At 45.1% G+C, this 19,435-nt stretch overlaps 1 protein-coding gene across 2 annotated transcripts in view; it reads right to left on the reverse strand.

The window, feature by feature from the left end:
- The window catches only part of LOC147434230 (phosphatidate phosphatase PAH1-like), a 51,056-nt gene extending 47,031 nt beyond the window's left edge, over nucleotides 1–4,025 (reverse strand). The window contains exons 1-3 of one of the 2 annotated variants that reach the window (XM_086490797.1): nucleotides 3,797–4,025; nucleotides 1,607–3,682; nucleotides 1,462–1,535 (exon numbers count right to left, since the gene is read on the reverse strand). In XM_086490797.1, coding sequence (XP_086346923.1) covers nucleotides 1,462–1,535; nucleotides 1,607–3,331 — 1,799 coding nt within the window. In that variant the 5' untranslated portion in view covers nucleotides 3,332–3,682; nucleotides 3,797–4,025. Of the gene's footprint in view, nucleotides 1–1,461; nucleotides 1,536–1,606 lie in introns of both variants that reach the window. The other variant, XM_086490796.1, reaches the window with a different exon arrangement.
- Between the last annotated feature and the right edge of the window lie 15,410 nt (nucleotides 4,026–19,435).

The following is a 19,435-nucleotide window of genomic DNA, read 5'->3' on the forward strand; positions in this document are numbered from 1 at the left end:
TCTAGAACCTTCCTTCTTAAAGAAACTGCTAACAAAAAGAAATATGAATTCAATATGGGTATCAAATGAAAGCTCTTTCAGAGTTCAACGTAATTCTGGCTTTAGAACATTAATCCAAGATGCTTATGGAGAGATAAAGTATTCAGTGCAATTAGACCACATTTATGCACATTGATAGTCTTTCATGATCGTGTCATCTTATTGATTGTAACTGTCTTTTCTGTCGGATCTAGTCGACACTCCAAGGAATTAATCTTTTCTATGATATGCAAGAGTTACGAGCTACAAGCGCCCCTTTTTGGTTAGCTAGGTAGGAGTATTACCTATGTTCTAACTCACTACGTGCCACGTGGGTCCACCATAAACTATGACCACTCATTAGTGGCCTCATCAAATGCACTCATCTGGCTAATTTTTAGTTTGAAGAAGGAAAACACGTTTATAAGTTGATAAAAGGATATGTATTTCTCACTCAGTATTCTAATTTCTATTAAGTTGTAACACAGTGCATGCCGTCACGGCAACCTGTCCAAGTTGTCGTTCCACAGGGCACCGCGTCATCCTCGAAGGAAGCGACCCAAAAGGCCAAGGGCCATTGCCTACATTAAGCTCTACAAAAATTAATATCTGTGAGCCTTGAGACCATATAATCCCAAGGTCAGCAAATATAGTCAATGAACTAGCCAATTGAGAGTTAGTCCTTGTGCTCTAATCTAAGCTCCCAAAGAAACGAGAGTTTACGGCCAAACCTCCACAGCATGCGCAAACAAGCTTTGAGATTGAAAAGCTTTAATGAACCCTTGGAGAGTATTATCTTCACACACAAATAATGATGTGCAAGGAAAAGGCTTGTTTTACAGATATGGCAATCTAAGTGCTGTTTCGACGCCATTACTCCTCCCTTGACCATACTCACACATAAAGGAGGCATGAGCACAGAGCAAGATTATCATGATGCTCTGTGGAATTATGACAGCTTTGAGGATTCTACTGTTGCTTTGTGAATTTCTAAGAGAGCAGTGGCAAAAAGATGCAGATAATATTGTTGATTTGTGGATAGACATAAGCTGGGTGCAACTCTGTGCATCTCAAAACGAGGCCCTTCTACTGATAGATACTAAGGGTAGGGTTCTTGATCTCTGAGTTGATAGGGCTTTAAGTAAACCTGACAAAAGATCCTGCTTTTAGCAACAGAATTTCCCTGGCATGACAATACACAATGACTGTTAAATCTGTAGATTATCTCTTGCAATGCTGCTACCTACCAGCTTGGGTTCATTGTTATCGAAGGTAGACTTCCAAGAGAAACTATAGGTCAGCTAAAAAATGGGGTAAATAAAACAGAATGAATTATCCAAAAGACAACACGTGCAGGAAAAGTTAGCTGACAAAAGTCAAGCCAGCCAATCTTCAATGACCACACATATACGCAACATTGCTACCTTTGTTCTATGCACTTACTTTGTGATCGTTCCATCAACATCTGAAATCACAATTCTTGTGTTCCACTTCCATAGATAGATCCTGGCATCCACCTGTAAACAACTATTTTTAGATGCCCATCAATAAGCAAACGAACTGGCAACATTGGAGAAACAATAATCACCTGTGTCTTGCCAAGTACACTTGAGAAGGTGAATGTGACTTTGTTGGGACCATCATTGAGGCTTAAGGAAGCGAGTTGTACTGAAGTTGGGACATATGTACGCACCTTGGTTTTTTGTTGCCATTTCAAATACCCATTCTTCTGCAAGAGGCTGTCGGTAACGGGAGTTCTGATAGCTACACTTGCAGCAGCTAATAATGCTTGATTTGACAACGAAGAAGCCTTCTCTATCCTAGACCACCTGAGCAAGAAAGGCCACAATCTCCACTTGGAAGGAGAAGAGACAGTAGCAAGAGTACCAGGACTTCCTACATTGCCAGTTGCATTGCAATCTGATATCTCCTCTTTCTCTGAATCAGCAACTGCATTCCCTGAATGCTCTTCCGGTAAGATAGCACTGCTCTCCGAAAGAGGAAAGACATCACCATCTAAGCCTTCGTGTACAGATGATTCAAAATCCCAAGAAAGTGAGTCCCTATTCATTCCACAATCATAAGGCACGTCATCATTCACCCCTTCTTCAACTGTTACACAGTCAAAGCTAGCAAACACTTCATTTTCATCCCCATTAACATCAGCATTACAATTATTCTCACCACTGCGATCATCTTCTAAACCCTCGAAAGTATCTTCTGTCCACATTTCTACTAAAAGTGAATCATTTTTAACACACGAATTTGAGTCACTTGCATAATTTTCTGTCACCTTGACATTCGAGAAGGTAAGAGATTTTTGTAAAGTTGACTCCTCCATTGCAAAAATCGATGTACCATGATCTTCCACATTCACAATTGTATTAGTGCCACTCCCTCTATCTGATTTTACTGAGTCTTGACATGCAAGAGACACCCCCTCCCAATTTCGCCTACCTTCAAAAGATGAGTTAACCGTCCTTCTCACATCCATAGAAATAGAAACATCTTTTGGATTTGTCACTTCGCCTCTGTTATGAGCCTGTGGAGGTTCAAAGCCCTTTTGGCCGTTCATACTAGAGACAAACCTGACATTTCGCAGACCTGGGTGTGATCCATCACCACTACTGGCTTGTTCCTTTGCCTCCTGACTATCTTCCTGCATCCTTAACACCTCCACGCAATGGCTGCCATTTTCTGTACATGCAGCTTCTAAACCAAATTCTCTGTTATGAGCTTCCGACCTTTCTGAACTCAATTGGCTGCCCTCCCTACCATCTAGATTCAATTCATCACAAACCCCATTATCTAGTTCCTGTTGTATTGCTGACCACTCTTCCTGCATGGCATTCTTCATCTCAACAAAACCAGCCATATCAGGGAAAATAGCGCTCACGTTTGAACCCTGTGCTTCCTGAGCATCCACTTTGGCATCTGTCCCAACTACACTTTCAAATTCGCCTTCTTGTCCATTACTCCCAAAAGAAGAGGAACCATCAGGTAACACAGAACATGTCCCTTCATCGAGTTCCACTTCCTTCTCAAAATAAGCCTCACCTCTACTATCAAGAATCATATGAAAATCAGCCGGAATATCATTGACAGAAATGTCCACAATCTTTTCCTGCCTTTTGAGGACGCCCTGAAAATCCCCAAACTTTACATACCAGGGAGAACTTTTGAAAGTCCCATCCTCTTGCTGCACAACAATTATGTCCACAGCACCCCCAAATGGCTGGAAGGGTCCAGCGACGGCATATACACCCTGTGTGAGGTAACTGCCAAGCATGCCAACGGCATACATCCTGACCATACATCAAACCTGTGCACATGCTTCTATTGGAAGCTTGCTTTCATGCTTTAAGATCAAACAAAGCAGAAATGACGGAGTAGGGAGATGAACAAGGCTTGTAAGTCCCAACTTGATTGCTGCCTATTCCCGCATGCCCCAGATTAAGCCCAACATCAAAGAGAAAACATCCAGGTTTTGACTTTTGCAGAAAATCCCGCATGCAGGGACCGCTTCTGCTACAGCTAAAAATTTAACAAGCAACGGCACCTGCGTCCTCAGATAATTGCTTCAAAATACGTGGAGTACCCGTCAAAGCCCTCCACGTCAGCCGATCGTTCAATGGCCAGGAGATGGCAAACATCATGCAATTTTCTGCCAAGAAGAATAAGAATGCAGCCCACAAGTATCAACAGAGGTACCTAAGTGCACAGGAGTTCGTAAAGAAAGGGTTTATGGTGGCAATGGTTGGAAAAGGAATCAGCTTACCAACGCGAAAGTGCTCTGATGACGAGAAACGGAAAATCCCAGTTTGAAAAAAACCTAGGGCTGAGATAAGCACAAAGATGAAGAGGGGGCCTGGAAAGCTAAAATACAAGCTGGAAACCGTTAGTATATCTATGTGCTTCTACTGGCGATGGCGGTGGTGGCGATGGCGAGGCTTCGTAATCGAAAGCGCTCAGGTGAATAGCATTCTGTAGACGGACCCTGCCACGTACGCAACGCTTTTAAGAACCTTTAACAACCTTAAACCAAATTTAAGCCCAAACATGAGAGTCGGGACCTAGATATTAGCTATGGGGCCATGGCATTACCAAATGTTGTCCTAACCCTTAGGACCTCGTCACTAATGGACACCTCCTTAGAGCATAGTTGCGCCCGGTGTAGCAAGGGTAAGAGAGAAAAAGCAGACCTTTGGTTGCATCCGCAGAGAAAGATAGTTTCACCTGCATAGGAGGAGAGATTATCGATGGAAAACGAACACTCTGATTGGGCAAATCTGGAGAGAAAAACTCTCCTACGTTTCTTTTCGGAATGATAGCTTAAACCTTTGAAAACCGTAGGGGTTAGCGTAGCTTTAGCAGGGCTTCTACAATCATGCACAGAAAAGTGGATTATCTAAAGATGGAGTCCTTCCTCCTCCCACTCCCCCCACAAACGATGGGTGCGACTCAGCTCTTAGGGAGGTGGGATCAAGGAGTAATCTTTGATGGCTCATACGGAATCCAATTGGAATCTCAAAAGAATATGGGAATCAATTGGTGTCCTCGAACTAAGTCTTTGAATGTTGCACGCTGCCTCTAAGTTTGGAGGATAGCGTGGTGAGTTCACACACTAATTTTGGTAGTTCACAAAATTGGACATGGTGATAATAGGAGCGTTTGGGGAAAGAGGGAGTGAAGGTGGGAGAAAAAGTGGGAGGGCCCTCGTCAAGCCAAGGTGGTCACCTCTCTCTCTCTCTCTCTCTCTCTCTCTCTCTCTCTCTCTCTCTCTCTCTCTCACACACACACACACACACACACACACAAAATCGACTAGTTCCCAAGCTAGTCTCTAGTTTGTTGTGTCTATAGGTTGGGCTTTGTATGTGTGCATTTGTGTAGTCTCTTCTTGGTCATACTCGGTCCCATGGCTGGAAATCAAGAGCCCAAGTTGTTTGACGACCTCATGCTTGAGGATGGGCAAACAACACTTATATGTCTTGTTGGTGATGCATTTCGCAATCAAAGTGTACACTACTTGTGATGAGGAGACATGATAGACGACGTACTCAAAGTCCATGGGATAACATGTGATATTCCGAAGTGCAAGATGGGACATCCCCTACGATATCACCTTCTTGCAAAGTCTCGAAGATCGCATACGAGAAGCAATCTCGTGCATAAGTGCGAATAGAATATGCAAGCACAGGACGCTCGTGAGGTCAAGAAAGCCAAAAAAGCTCGAGATGCACTTGAGCAATCTGCAAAAATAGAAAGGGGCTCCAAAGAGATATTTGTCAACCTCAAGGTATCACTGGCCGTGGAATCCTACCTTCATGATAAAGAGGATCGAATGGCCAATATTTGGAGGACCATTGCGGATGGATTTAATAAGCACAAAAGTCCATGGTTATTTTGCATCTACTTCATTATATTCAAAATTCAAATTTGGTGTACTATTTAGACGTAATTCATTTTCATTAGACACGTTCAAGTGGCAAGTACTCCAAATAATGTGATGTGTCACATGATTCTAATAAGGAGGGCTCCGCGGGATCGACATCGGTATAGGCATATGGTCACCTCTTTTTGCCAAGTCTTTTGTCGTGTGGAAAATGTACAATGACTCATGAGCATTCATATATTGTAGGAGGGACTCCAAACCACTGTTGATCAAGGTCCTTTGTTGGGACGCCAACCAAAATTGGTGCCAAAAGGAGTTTTCTTGAGGGGTCTTCCATACCCTCTTCTATGAGTTCGCTACCCAAGGTAATTGCAAAATATGTGTTACCATATACATGTGGGCGTGATGTGTGTGAACACATTAGGACCGCCGAGGCATTTTTTCCCTCTTTAGGAAGTTTTTTTCCCTCAAGCATTGTATATACGCCGATCACTCTAGGGCTATCTATCTTTCCATTGCACACTAAGTAACATTCTCCATTGTGTGCCTTGAGCTTCATTCGTCTTCTCCAAGCTGTGTGCGTTTCTCTGCAACCCTAATTCCAACAATTGGTATTAGAGCAGCTTACGTCCTCCCGGGCTTAGTCGCCAGCTGCTCCAGCACACGCCTGCTCACTTTCGTCGATTACAGTGAGGTTTGCCAAGCGTTCGCAGGTTGACAAAAATTTTGGGAGAACTTGTAGAGCTCAGTCTGCTTAGATTTTTGAATCGGACTCATTTCAGCCTCCGTTTCCACTACAGGCAGGTCTGCACATGCAATTTTGTCATTTTGTGCAGAATTTCTGTCAGTGTCGATTTTTGCATAACAGGTGCCTTACAGTCTTCTACGGTTTGTGCTATATAGCACGTGTTGTTCCCTCTTCATTTTTCCTCTTTTCGGGCAGTTTTCACATCAGGTGCAGCATTTACCATGGCTGACAACAACACAGATGTGTTCAAGATGTCTATTGTTGTGGACACATTGGATGGGGACAATTACCCTATGTGGGCTTACATGATGCAACATGTTCTTGTGTCAAAGGGCGTCTGGAATATTGTGCATGGCAGTGATGTACGTCCTGGTTCTGAGGATGCACGCGATGTTGAGAATGTTGCAGGTCTTGCTGCAAGGATTGCCACTATTAGAGTTGTTTTGCCTACGGTAGAACAATCTCGTTGGGATGTAAAGGATGCGCAGGCTCATGCATTGATTGTGTTGTCTGTGAAGCGCTTCATTCAACAAAATCTGCAAAACAGGCTTGGGATATTCTAGCAGGTCTTTATGCAAGTCGCAATGAGGCTAGTACTAGGAGACTTATGACCCAAGGAAATCCAGAAGTTGTCAAGTTTAATGTACTATGCACATTGTTGTTGCAAGAGTCACTTTCCAGAAAAAACAGGACTAGGCAACGTGCAGTTGAACAGGCTTTTATTGCTTCTCATAAAAAGGGTGGTAATAACAGCAATACAGCCACTTCTTATGGTTCTGTTGCGAGTGGAAAAAATTCTATTCGTAATGCTTGTGCTAGCAGCAATTCGTCTGGAAATTCTGGTGATAAGGGAAAAAAGAGAATGCGTTGCCATTATTGTAAAGCTAATAATCACTTGATCAAGTCGTGTCCTAAGTTGAAGTCCAAAGAGGCTAAGAAGAAAGAGGGTGGTTCCATTGCAAATGCTGGTTCCACTACAAATGCAGCCATTGTTGAGTCTTCTCTGAAAGGAGACTGTGTTGCTGATGTTGATGCAGAATGGGCTTTTAGTGCAAAGTGCACTTACAATCCCGATGTCCATGATGCATGCTTGTCAGTTTGCTGCAGATTCACATGTGTGGTATTTCGATAGTGGTGCTACAAAGCACATTACCTCACATCGTGAATTCTTCACCTCTCTCGAGTCTGTCCCTCATGGGAATTCAGTCACTTGTGCCAACAATGCCTCTTATCTGGTTCAGGGAGTTGGAAAGATTGTGCTACTGCTGCAAATGGCAATTCCTTCACACTTGTTAATGCACTTTATGTACCTGGGATCAAGAAGAATCTCTTGTCTGTATCCGCACTTGCTAGACTTGGACTTGTAATCAAATTTGTGGATGATAGATGTACAGTTCATGATCTCAGTTTTGGTGATGAAATTGTTGCATTTGGCCTTTTTTGTGCCGTGGGCTGTATAGCTCACTTTGTATGACAAGTCTGGACAAAATTTTGCAAATGCTGTTGTAGATTCAAGGGATATTTCAGATGCAAAACTTTGGCATGCATGTTTTGATCATCTAAATTTTGCCAGTTTGCTGCGTTTGTTGCTTCTTTGCCGCCTCTTGAAGCACCTGTCAAACATGTTTGTGAAGGTTGTATTTTGGTAAGATGCAACGTTCTAAGTTTCCAAAGGATGGTTCAGTTCGGGCCACATGCAGGTTGCAACTTGTGCATAGTGATGTTTGTGGGCCCATGCAAACTCCGTCCTTGGGCAATTACCTTTACTTCGTGACTTTCATTGATAATTACTCCAGGCATGCATGGGTATTTCTGCTTAAAGCAAAGTCCAAAGTTTTTATGTGCTTCAAACAATTTCTGGCTATGGTTAAAAATGTCTCGAAATGTACTATGGGCACCCTCCATTCCGATCGAGGGGGGGAGTATATGTCTCATGAATTCAATGCATTTCTGGCTAGTCGTGGGATAAAACACCAATGTACAGTGCCTTATACACCTCAGCAAAATGGTGTGGTTGAGAGGAAAAACAGGTCACTTACGGAAATGGCACGATGTATGGTCAAAAGTCAAGCTTTGCCGCATTCTTCTTGGCTTGAGGCCATCATGTGTGCCACTTATGTACTAAACAGGTGTCCTACGAAAGCTTTGCAGTCTATTACTCCATATGAAGCATGGCATGATAGAAAGCCTTCTATTGAGCACATGCGTGTTTTTGGATGTTTGGCATATGCTTTGGTGCCACAAACACAGCGCAGAAAATTGGATGATAAGGCTGTCAAATGTTTTTTTTTTGTTATAGTGCTGAAAGCAAAGGTTACAGGTTGTATCATCCGCAAACAAAATGTATTCTTGTTTCACGGGATGTAGTGTTTGTGGAAGATTCTGTTCAGCCCTTGTTGTCATGTACTAGAGACAGTAATGTAAGCTCATAGGACATTTATGACACTCTGTTGCCTCTTTTCAGTGGTGGAAATACGAATGTAAGTTCCAATGAAGCAAATGTACATGGGGGTTTCTGAAAATGTTATAGATCAGCCTATTACTGATGCAGATGTACATGGTGTACTTGATGAGGAAAGAGCTGAAAATGAGCAGGCTAGAGGTATGCCAAAATGGCTGGTGCACACTTTGCATGATAGTAAATTGGATGCACCTTTGTCTATTCATACTCGTTCAGGCTCTTGCCATGCATCTTATGCATCAATTGTTATGATTTGGCTGTGTCTAGCTTACATGATGTTGAGGAGACTCTGTCTTTTGATGAAGCACAGAGTTCAAAAAATTGGATGGCTGCCATGCAATCAGAATATGATGCACTTATAGAAAATGACAAGTGGACTTTATGTGATTTTCCTCCTGGCAAAAAGGCCATTGGTACGAAGTGGGTTTACAAGTTGAAACGCAAGCCGGATGGTGAGATCTATCGCCATATGGCTCGACTTGTTGCAAAGGGTTATGCACAGCAAAAAGGCATAGATTATGAAGAGAATTTTGCTCCCACTTGTCGTATGACTACTATGCGTTTTCTATGTGCATTGGCAGCTCATTTTGGTTGGGATGTACATCAATCAAACATTGTTACTGCTTTCTTGAATGGTGACATATTTGAGGAAGTTTATGTAACGCAGCCTTGCTGTTTTGTCAAGAAAGGACAAGAGGAGAAAGTGTGCAAATGTAACAAGGCTTTGCATGGGTTGAATCAATCTCCTCGTGCTTGGTATGAGAAAGCTGACACTCATTTGGTCAAACAAGGCTTTCGTAACAGTCCAACAGAAAGCACATTGTATGTAAAGTGTGAGGGTGATGTACTTCTCATTGTGGTTCTTTATGTAGATGATTTGCTGATCACTGGACCAAATGAGAGACATATTGCTGAAGTTAAGGCTGATTTGAATGCTACTTTCAAGATGAAAGGGTTGTTGCATCATTATTTGGGCATACAGTTTAAGCAGTGTGATGGTGGTATTAATAGCCTTGTGTCAAAAAAAGTTACATAGAGACATTTCTATGTAAATTTGGACTTGAGCATTGCAAACCTATTGCCACTCCCATGGAAACAGGTTTGAAGTTGAGTCTACATGATGTTGGTGATCCTGCTGATGTCACTCTTTACCAAACTGTTGTTGGCTGCCTCATTTATGTATGCAACACGAGGCCGGATATTCAGTTTGCAGTCTCACAATTCAGCAGATTTATGCATAGCCTAGGGTCTAAGCATTGGCAGGCTGTCAAGAGGATTTTCCGCTACCTTAGTGGCACTTTACATCTTGGCTTGTTTTATCCCAAGGGGGGATCATTGCCGCCAGACTTACATGCTTTTTCGAACTCAGAGTGAGCTGGTTGTTTTGACATGAGAGTGTCCACAAGTGGTTTTTGTTTCATGCTTGGCAGTTCATGTATATCATGGTTGAGCAAGAAGCAACCTACGGTGGCCACTTTGAGTTGTGAGGCTGAGTACAGGGCAGTCTTCACAGCTACGGTTGAGTGTGTATGGCTCAGACGCCTTATGGCTGATTTGGGTGTTGGACAGGACACTGCCAACATTCTACATTGACAGTCAGAGCGCATTGGCAATTGCGAGGAACCCAGTTTTTCATGCTCGCACAAAGCACATTGAGGTGCATTACCACTATGTCAGGGCGAGGCTCTCAGCAGGAGAGATCAGCTTGGCTTATGTGCCAACACAGGACAACCTTGCAGATCTTTTCACAGAGGCATTGTCTCGTGAGAAGCTTGAAGCTTTCCGCAAAGCTTTGGGTTTACTCCCCTTTGTGGACTGATCATGTCCTCAAGGCATGGCACTTCCCTTTACTCATGTGCTAGCTCTCGTTCACCGTATCACTCCAGGGGGGATTTGTTACCATATACATGTGGTAGTGATGTGTGTGAACACACTACGACCGCCGGGGCATTTTTTCCCTCTTTAGGAGGTTTTTTTCCCTCGAGCATTGTATACACACCCATAACTCTAGGGCTATCTATCTTTCCATTGCACACTCAGTAACACTCTCCATTGTGTGCCTTGAGCTTCCTTCGTCTTCTCCAAGCTGTGTGCGTTTCTCTGCAACCCTTATTGTATATACGCCCATCACTCTAGGGCTATCTATCTTTCCATTGCACACTAAGTAACACTCTCCATTGTGTGCCTTGAGCTTCCTTCGTCGTCTCCAAGTTGTGTGCGTTTCTCTGCAACCCTAATTCCAACAATATGCTTGAATCTTCTCACGTGCTATGTCTCTATATGCATTATGCATTTTTTTTTGCCCAACTTCCTAAGATTCCTTTGAGAATTGTTTGTGCATTTGTTTTGGTTAGTTCCATTTCCATTTGCAAGGTACCTCTTGGCACATGGTTGGTGACTCACCATTCTCGAACTCTTTTCTTCCACTCATGTTGTTTTCAAGACATGGGCACTGAAACTTGACTTCCCACATAGCCATATGCCCTTTTATAGGCAACCCCCGAGCTTGGCTTCACCTTGGGGGTTCACCTCTTAGACATGTAAGTTACCATGTGAGTTTAATAAATGGGTCTTTTAAATGCCAAAATTTTAAAATTTTAACAGGATTGTATTAACAAAAAGGGCTTTTTAATTGATTTGAGAAAAAAAGCTATAAGTTTTAGAAGAAAAAGGGGTCACTTTATTACCATAATCATATAAGTAAAGGGGTTTTTTAATTTCCCTTTGAACACACTCTATATGAATAGTTTCTTAATGTGAGACCATGGAGGACTGGACCATGCAAATCTCCACCCAACCGTTCCATATATAGACTCTTAGTCTCTAAATATAGCGCCCCTTCACCGCATGTCCGTCCTGGCCCTTGGCCTGACATTACTCCCCCCTTGGAGAAGCGTTTTCGTCCTCGAAAACACAAGTGGTAGTATTTTTGTAAGAACACTGATATTTTCCTTATTGGCATCCCATACCCGGGCCAATTTTCCATAAGACCGATATTTGGTGCAGTGAGGAGGTTCAATGAAACCAAGAGCAACATCTTGATTTTCAACATTGTTGTCCCTTTGCAACCACTTGTATCTAAATGGTAAATTTATAACTCACTTCAGTACTTTTGATAGCTAGCTTTCGAAACCGTGCCCGTGAGAACCACACCCTAAGGAAGGAAAGGTTTGTTACCAAAAAGGAAAAAAAAAAAAGAGCCCTTTACCATTCACCATACCCCCCCCAAGGTTAACCACCAGTGGGGCGCCGCCAGTTTGGCCACACCCCTCCATTATCACCAAAGGACGATCCCTCTCTCTCTTACTGCCCGGCTCCGCTAATATTCTCTCTCTCCTACTCTGCCGCTGCATCATCCGGTCCGGTAGGTGCCTTTCGTATCTCTGTCACACTCCAGCCCCAGCGGGCCGCCATAGATATTATCCTCTCTCTCTTCCAAATATTCTTCCCTTCTCTCTCTCTGCTTGTCCACACACCAGCCCCGGCGGGCCGCCATAGATATTATCATCTCTCTCTCTGCTTGTCCACACACCAGCCCCGGCGGGCCGTACCTCCACCCCTCTCGTCCACACTCCCTTCGGCCTTAAGCACCCCCCCCTGTTTTCTTCCTCCCCCCCCCACCCTGGCGGACCACTGGCCTAAGCACCCCCCCCCCCCTCTACACCTAGCTCTCTCTCTCTCTCTCTCTCTCTCTCTCTCTCTCTCTCTCTCTCTCTCTCTCTCTCTCTCTCTCTCTCTCTCTCTCTCTCTCTCTCTCTCTCTCTCTCTCTCTCTCTCTCTCTCGGAAGTAGCCATGGCGGGCCTTAAGGAAAGCTCTATCTCTCTCACCCTCTCTTCCTCTATCCTCTAAACCCCCCCACCCTATCCTCTCTCTCTTCACCCCCCCCCCCCCCCCCCCCCCCACAACCCCTATCCCCTCTCTCTCCCTCTCTTCCCTTGGTGGGAACCACCCCTAAGCCATAATCTCTCCCTCTCTCTCATTGACTAAGCACAACCCCCCCCGTGCTTCCTTATTGCGCCCGCTGTCGGCTACCCCCCCCCCCCCCCCCCCCTACGGCCTCGTGCTCGTCCTCAACCCACCCGCGTGCGCTTTTTGCCCCCCCCCCCCCCCCCCCCCCCCAACCCTATCCCCTCTCCCCTCCCTCACCATTCCCCCACCCTCATGCTCTCTCTCTCGCGCTCTGTCTCGCCCGCAGGCTGCCCGGCTCCACACTGCCGCCGCTCGCGCTCTCTGTACACAGCCAGCTGCGCGCTACACACAACACACACACACACACACACACACCCACCCACACACGCTGTGCGTGCACGCACACACCCCCTCCCATTCACCATCCTCACCCCCTCCGTCTTTGCGTCGTCCACTGCACTGCCGAAAATCAAAAATTAGAAAAAAAAAAATATATATATATATATATACATTATATATACACACCACACCCCCCGTTCACACGCACGCTCGCGCACACACATTCACTTACATATACACACACACTCACGCGTATGCACACACCATATTCACACATATACACGGACCCATACATACACACACACACACGCACCACACATACCATAAAAAAAATATACAAAAAAGAAGGAAGAACGGCCATCGACATCGACAAAAAGAAGGAAGAACCCAAAGCATGCGCCGCCGACAACAAAAAGAAGAAATGCGCCAAAGGCATGCCCCGGAAGACCCCGAAGAGACGTACGCGCTACACCAACGCACCGGCAACACACCATTCGCCGGCATCACGCAACCATGACGCCATTTTCACCAAAGCCTTGTAAAATTCCCAATTTGTAAATTCCCTCTCTCTAGGTGATGGTCACAAAGGCCCACCTAGAGGTTTCATTTTTTAAATAACTCTCAAGACAAAGCAAGGGTCGACCACACCGGGCCCACCACTTGCTTTGTCTCCCCGATTAGCTTACCCTAATCAAATCGGGATTACCCTAATCCAAGTAGCCAACACCTATAAAAGGGCACTGAGAGGTCACTATCGCGGGGGGCAGTTCATGAGAGGCCAACACTTGGTTGAGTTTTAGTGGGAAGAGTTGACACTATTGGCATCACGGGGAGGGGGCTTGTGTGATGGTTTGCCTTGGGAATTGCACCATGTGAAGGGAGCCACGTCCACGTCTCGACTCCAATGGTCGATATGCACACACACACGCTCTTGGTAGCAAGCTTCACAATCATCAAGTCATCTTTAGAGAACACACCAAGTAGTTGCACCATCTTTTCTCCCTACCTCTCTATCACCACGGTGTGCCGCCTCGTTGGAAGGAAGGTCATTGTAAATACTGCAGAAATAGTTCTCCCTCACACCCCCGAGGGTTTTCATCATTTGTCAATCTGTGTGTGTGTGTGTGTAAGTTTGCGGTGTTCATATCATCGTGGTCTACGTCCTAGCCGCTCAAAGTTAGGTGGTGCCCCCTATTCGCTTTATCGTGTGACAGGCTCGAGGCGTGCCATTCGGCCCCCGGCGTTTTAGAGGCCATCGGGGTTCGGGGTTCGCTTTGCTCCCGTCATTTGGTGCCCCCACTAAGGAGGGCTTCTAAGACCCTTCAGTTTACAATGCTGAAAGTAACGCACGCCATCAATCATGGACGAATGGCTAAAGGAATTTTCTAACTAGAGGATGGAAGAAGATGAGACTAAAGAGGCACTAGCCGCCTTCATCGAAGTACTACTGCCATGCTGCAGTGTCCTCAGTATTCAAGAGGTAAATTCTCCATCTCATGTTGCTCGTTCTACCCACAAATTGAGAGCATCAGGTGGGAGGTCGGTGAAGTGCCATCACTGTTGTCAACCAAGACACACTGTCAAAATGAGTGCTAGCAACGAAGGCAGCGAAGGGATTGAAATCGTCTACATCGACATTCATCGCGAAGAAGTCATTCACATCAAAGAAGGAAAGAAAACGCTGAGGCCTCTTTTCCCTAAAGAAACTGCAGTCAAAGTTATAACCTTTACTCCAAAATGGCCTAAAGGGGCTGCTCGAGCCAAAGGTAAGGAGAAGATAAGCCAGTCTGGAAACACATGACCCCGAAGGGAGAAGCATCTGGCCAAGCAAGTGCTTCAAGCTCAGAAAGTCGGGTTGTACCCAGCTTGCCAAAGAGGAAGTCATCCGAAGCTAAGCGGCGGAAGGTCGCCTACCGATTTGCACGACGCATGCGAGTGCTACCAATCCACTTCGACAATCCTGAAGAATAAGTGGTAAGAAGATTCCCATGTCCCAGGGAAGAGTGGTTCGGCTACTGCTCCCGCTGTTTTGGAAGACGGGTAGAGGATCTCCCTCCTCTCCCTGTACAACTTATCATGAAGAAGCTCTCCACCACGGGTGAAACCCAGTGGGCTAGAAATGAGTTGCAGCTGAATGGAGTGGAATTCATGCAATACGCCGACTACGGAAATTATATGCAATTGCTACTAGCCACGAGGCTGGGAGTGGTCAGACGCATCGCCATCACCCCGTACGTGCTAAGCGACGAAAGAAAGGTAGAGCCCATGAAAGACGACGACCTCCTGTGGATGTGCCGACTCATCAACACTGACACGGTAAGAGTATAAGTAAGTACTTCACCCTCTGTGCATGATGGAAAACGAGCCGACATCATTCCCATTTAGATTCCTGCAGCATATGCATGTGAATATCTATGAAGATAGAAAATCTTCTACCAACAGAAGATCGTGTACCTATTCGGTGCGGCGGTACTAGGAGAAATCCTTAATTCCCCAAACCCTATCATTCTCCCTATATTGGATAAACATCATTCCTTTAATGTTTCTATCTTTATCCCGTTTTAACCTATCCACCCAATCCTGTAAAAAGCCGCTATGAGCCGCTACTGTCATTGATCTATAAAAAAAGAAAAAGAAAAAAAGGTTTGTAATTTCTTGAGTCACTACCATGGCAAGTGTTTCTTTCCCCACGTTCAGTGGAAAGAAGGGAGAAGATCTCACCACCGACTTTTGGATGATTTTGACATTGCTTGTGTCGTCTCCAACAAAGATGATGACGCTTCACGACTTCGAATTTTTCCTCTACTGATGAAAGTAGAGGCCAAGTCCTGGTATAATGCATTGCCCCAGGCTACCAAGAATGCATGGGATGTGTTAAGGGCTGCTTTTGTAAAGAGGTTTGGTGGAGGCACAACTTCGAAGAAGCTATGGCAACTACTGACGGAATTGAAGCAGGGAGGTTTGCTAGAGTATGCCACCTACGAGTCCAACTTTGTGGACTTATGGGAGAGATGGGTTGCCTCACTGGAGGAAGGCGATGGAGCGCCTAATTTCCTAAAGAAGGACTGTTTCATTGCCGGTCTATGGTCGCAGCTTAGAGAAAAGGTGAAGGGAAGGTTTCCTGCAACATATGAGTTGGCAGTCGAAGTAGCCCGCCTTAAAGACAAGAAGCTACACACGCAAGCAAGAGTAAACGAGTTAGAGGAAAGAAGCTCGACCCGACCAACCACAGTGACTGCAACAGCCAGTCATAGAGCCCAACTGCAGGAGGCATTAGAAGAGCAGCAAGATCTGCTGAGTCGCATTACCACCCAACTAGAGAGTTTATCCGTGCATCTGGTGCAGCAATGGCATGCACCTGTCAGGAATCCAGAACAAGGAAGAGGACAACGAAGGCAGAACCAAGAGTACCACTGCTACAATTGCAGGGAAGACGGCCATGGTATGTACTACTGCCCACATCCAAGGAGGCAGAATTTCAATAGAGGGGGGAGACAAAATCACATCTCTCCGCCAAGAGCAAGACCACCACCACCTAGGCAACCAGGGCGGATCCCACCGGTCCAAATCCTTCGACCACCCGTACAACAACAACCACCACCCAAACCTTTCATTCCACCACTACCCCCACCACTTGTTGTGAACCAAGCGGTGAGTGTTATTAGCTTGGAAGCTAAAGGGAAGGCAAAAGTAGAAGAACCAGTTCGAGAGAAGCACAAAGGGAAAGCGAAGGTAGAAGAAGTGGATGCTATGGGAGTGAAGCGTGCCAGGCACGAGGAAGCCTCTCAAAGAGAAGAGAAGATGAAAGGGAAGGCCGAGTCTAGCAAGCAAGCAGCTAAATCACGACGGAAGATAGACATCGTGGACTTCTCACTAGGTGAGTATGCAAAAACCTATGACTTAGTTCAGGATGTGGTAATGCAGGGCCCGAAGATAACTTGGCCCCAATTACTCCACCTTGCACCAAGAATGAAGAGGCAATGGACAAAAATTGTAAGTACCAGGAAATCAAGGCCCAGGATAGCTGGGGCTATCTCTGGAAGGGATCTCAATGACATCCTACCAACCATGGATGCCCACATCAAGGGGCAACGAATCTCAAACGTCTACATAGATGTTGGCGCGCAAATATGCGTCATGAGTGAAAAGATGATGCACCATCTACGTCTAGAGGTAAGTAGGCCGGCACCCTGCCGAGCCAAAATGGCAAACGATGTCACACAAAGGGGAGGGCTACCCCATCATTCTTGGGAGGCCTTGGCTTATGGCTATGGAGGCTAAACAAGACTGGAGCACCGGAATGATTCAGATGAAGGACGCTAAAGGGAAGTCCATATTCTATGACATGAGGACTAGGAAGCAACACAACATGATCTTGGAGGCTTCAGAAGATGAGTCCACCAGTCACTATTCGTCTACCTTAGGAGAAGAAACAACCAGCACCGAAGGAAGTGACAATAGCATCGAAGTGATGGGGGTCATTCTTAAAGACCCGAAAAGATTGACACAATATGAAACACCCCCGACAAACCAAGAGGAATCATCAAGTACGCAGTCCTTGGAGGATGCAGGTAAATTACCGAAAATGCTCTCAAATGAGTTAACCGATGAAGAAAGGAAGGAATATGTCTCCATGCTAGGTAACTTCACTACTTTGTTCATCGATGGCTATGATAAGATCACAGGAATTACAGTAGTGCAACACCACATAAAACTCAAGGAAGGCAGTAAACCTGTAGTGTAGAAGCTTAGAAGACTTGGAGTAATCCAACAAGAGGCACTACTTAAAGAAGTGAGAAGTTTGCTACAAGCAGGTTTCATCTACCCGGTCGAAGACTCAGAATGGGTCTCCCCAGTAGTAGTCACACCAAAAAAAATGGTAAGTGGAGAGTCTGTGTGGACTATAAACCTCTCAATGCAGTCACGAAGAGGGATCACTTTCCCCTCCCATTCCAGGATGAAATTCTCAATGAAGTGGCGGGTCACGAACGATACATAGTGTGCGATGGCTACTCAGGATACTTCCAGATTAGCATTGCGGAAGATGATCAGAAGAAGAAAACCTTCATCACACCTTGGGGATGCTTTGCTTACAAGGTGATGCCTTTTGGCCTCACTAACGCCCTGGCCACATTTCAATGCTATGTGACCTATGTTTTCCAACCCTACTTTGGAACATCAATACGGGTTTTCATAGATGATTTGTGCATCTATAGTTCACGAGCCCTTCATTTAAGCAAAGTTTATGATGGCTTAACGAGGCTGCAAACCTTGGGTGGCCAGCTCAACGTGGATAAGTGTCACATTGGTGAAAGCAAATTCACTCTCCTTGGCCATGTAATTTCAGCAAAAGGGATTGAGGCTGACCCTAGCAAGATTCAAGCCCTGGTATCTTTGTCATCACCCACCACTGCTAAGCAGTTGGTTTCTTTTCTTTAGAAGGTAAGATACTTAAGCAGGTTCATTCACCTACTATCTCAAGTGGTCCTTTCCCTACAACAACTCACCTAGAGGGATGTCTTCTCATGGAGTGAAGAGAATGAGTAGCAATTTACTGAGGTAAAGCAAATACTAGCTAAGCTTCCCACCATTTCACCTCCTAAGTGGGACGAGCCATTTTGTGTGAACCCTAGTGTGGGAAGTGATACACTCGAAGCCGTGCTAATGCAAAAGGACCCCCAAACTTCTTTCATGCGTCCTATTTACTTCTCTAGTAGTGTCATGACCCCGTCAGAAAAGGGATTTACCAAAGTAGAACATATGGTTCTGGCACTAATGTTTGCTACCACAAAGTTCCGCTCCTATCTCCTGCTTAGACCCTTTGTAATCCTAACAGTGGAGGAGGTTTTCCCATATGTAATGCGACACATGGATGTCTCATCTAGGATCTCTAAGTGGTTAATTAGATTACAAGAGTTTGACTACACCATGCAAGTAGAAAACTCCACCAGGGCAAGTTTAGCGGGAATTCTCACTCATCGCGACTATGAGAAGAAGCTGAAGGTCAACACGGAAGATAAGGAAGAAACACCAATGGTAGAGACTCCTAGGCTAGAAAGAGCTCACTCTCTTTTCTTTGACGGATTATACAAGAGAACAATGGACCAGTCTGCAGCTGGCATAGTCATTTTCAATGAGCAACAAGAAAGAGTATTCTCCATCGGGCAATTATTACACTCCCACTCCAACAATGAAGCAGAATATGCAGCCCTAATTCTTGGGTTGGAACAATGTATTTCACAAGGAATTCAACGCCTAAATGTGTTTGGTGATGCTTTGCTTTTGATAAGGAAGATTAATGGCACTTGGGTTTGTAAGAATCAGGTTTTACTTGGTCAACTACGCCAAGTTAAGGATCTTCTAAGGAAGTTTGAAGCAGTGAGACTATTTCATGTCCCCAAAGTAAAAAATCAGGAGGCAGATGCTCTAGCCAAAGAAAGAATACAAGACGTTCCCGTAGGAGCAATCAAACTGAAGCTACCCCCTCTTTCAAGGTAGTGATGCTATGCATGATATCGTCAGCTTTCTAGATACAGGAGAATGTGTGAAAGGATACACCAAAGG

Source organism: Adiantum capillus-veneris, chromosome 19 (assembly GCF_014529385.1).
Source record: "Adiantum capillus-veneris isolate H3 chromosome 19, ASM1452938v2, whole genome shotgun sequence".
Classification (NCBI taxonomy): Eukaryota; Viridiplantae; Streptophyta; class Polypodiopsida; order Polypodiales; family Pteridaceae; genus Adiantum; species Adiantum capillus-veneris.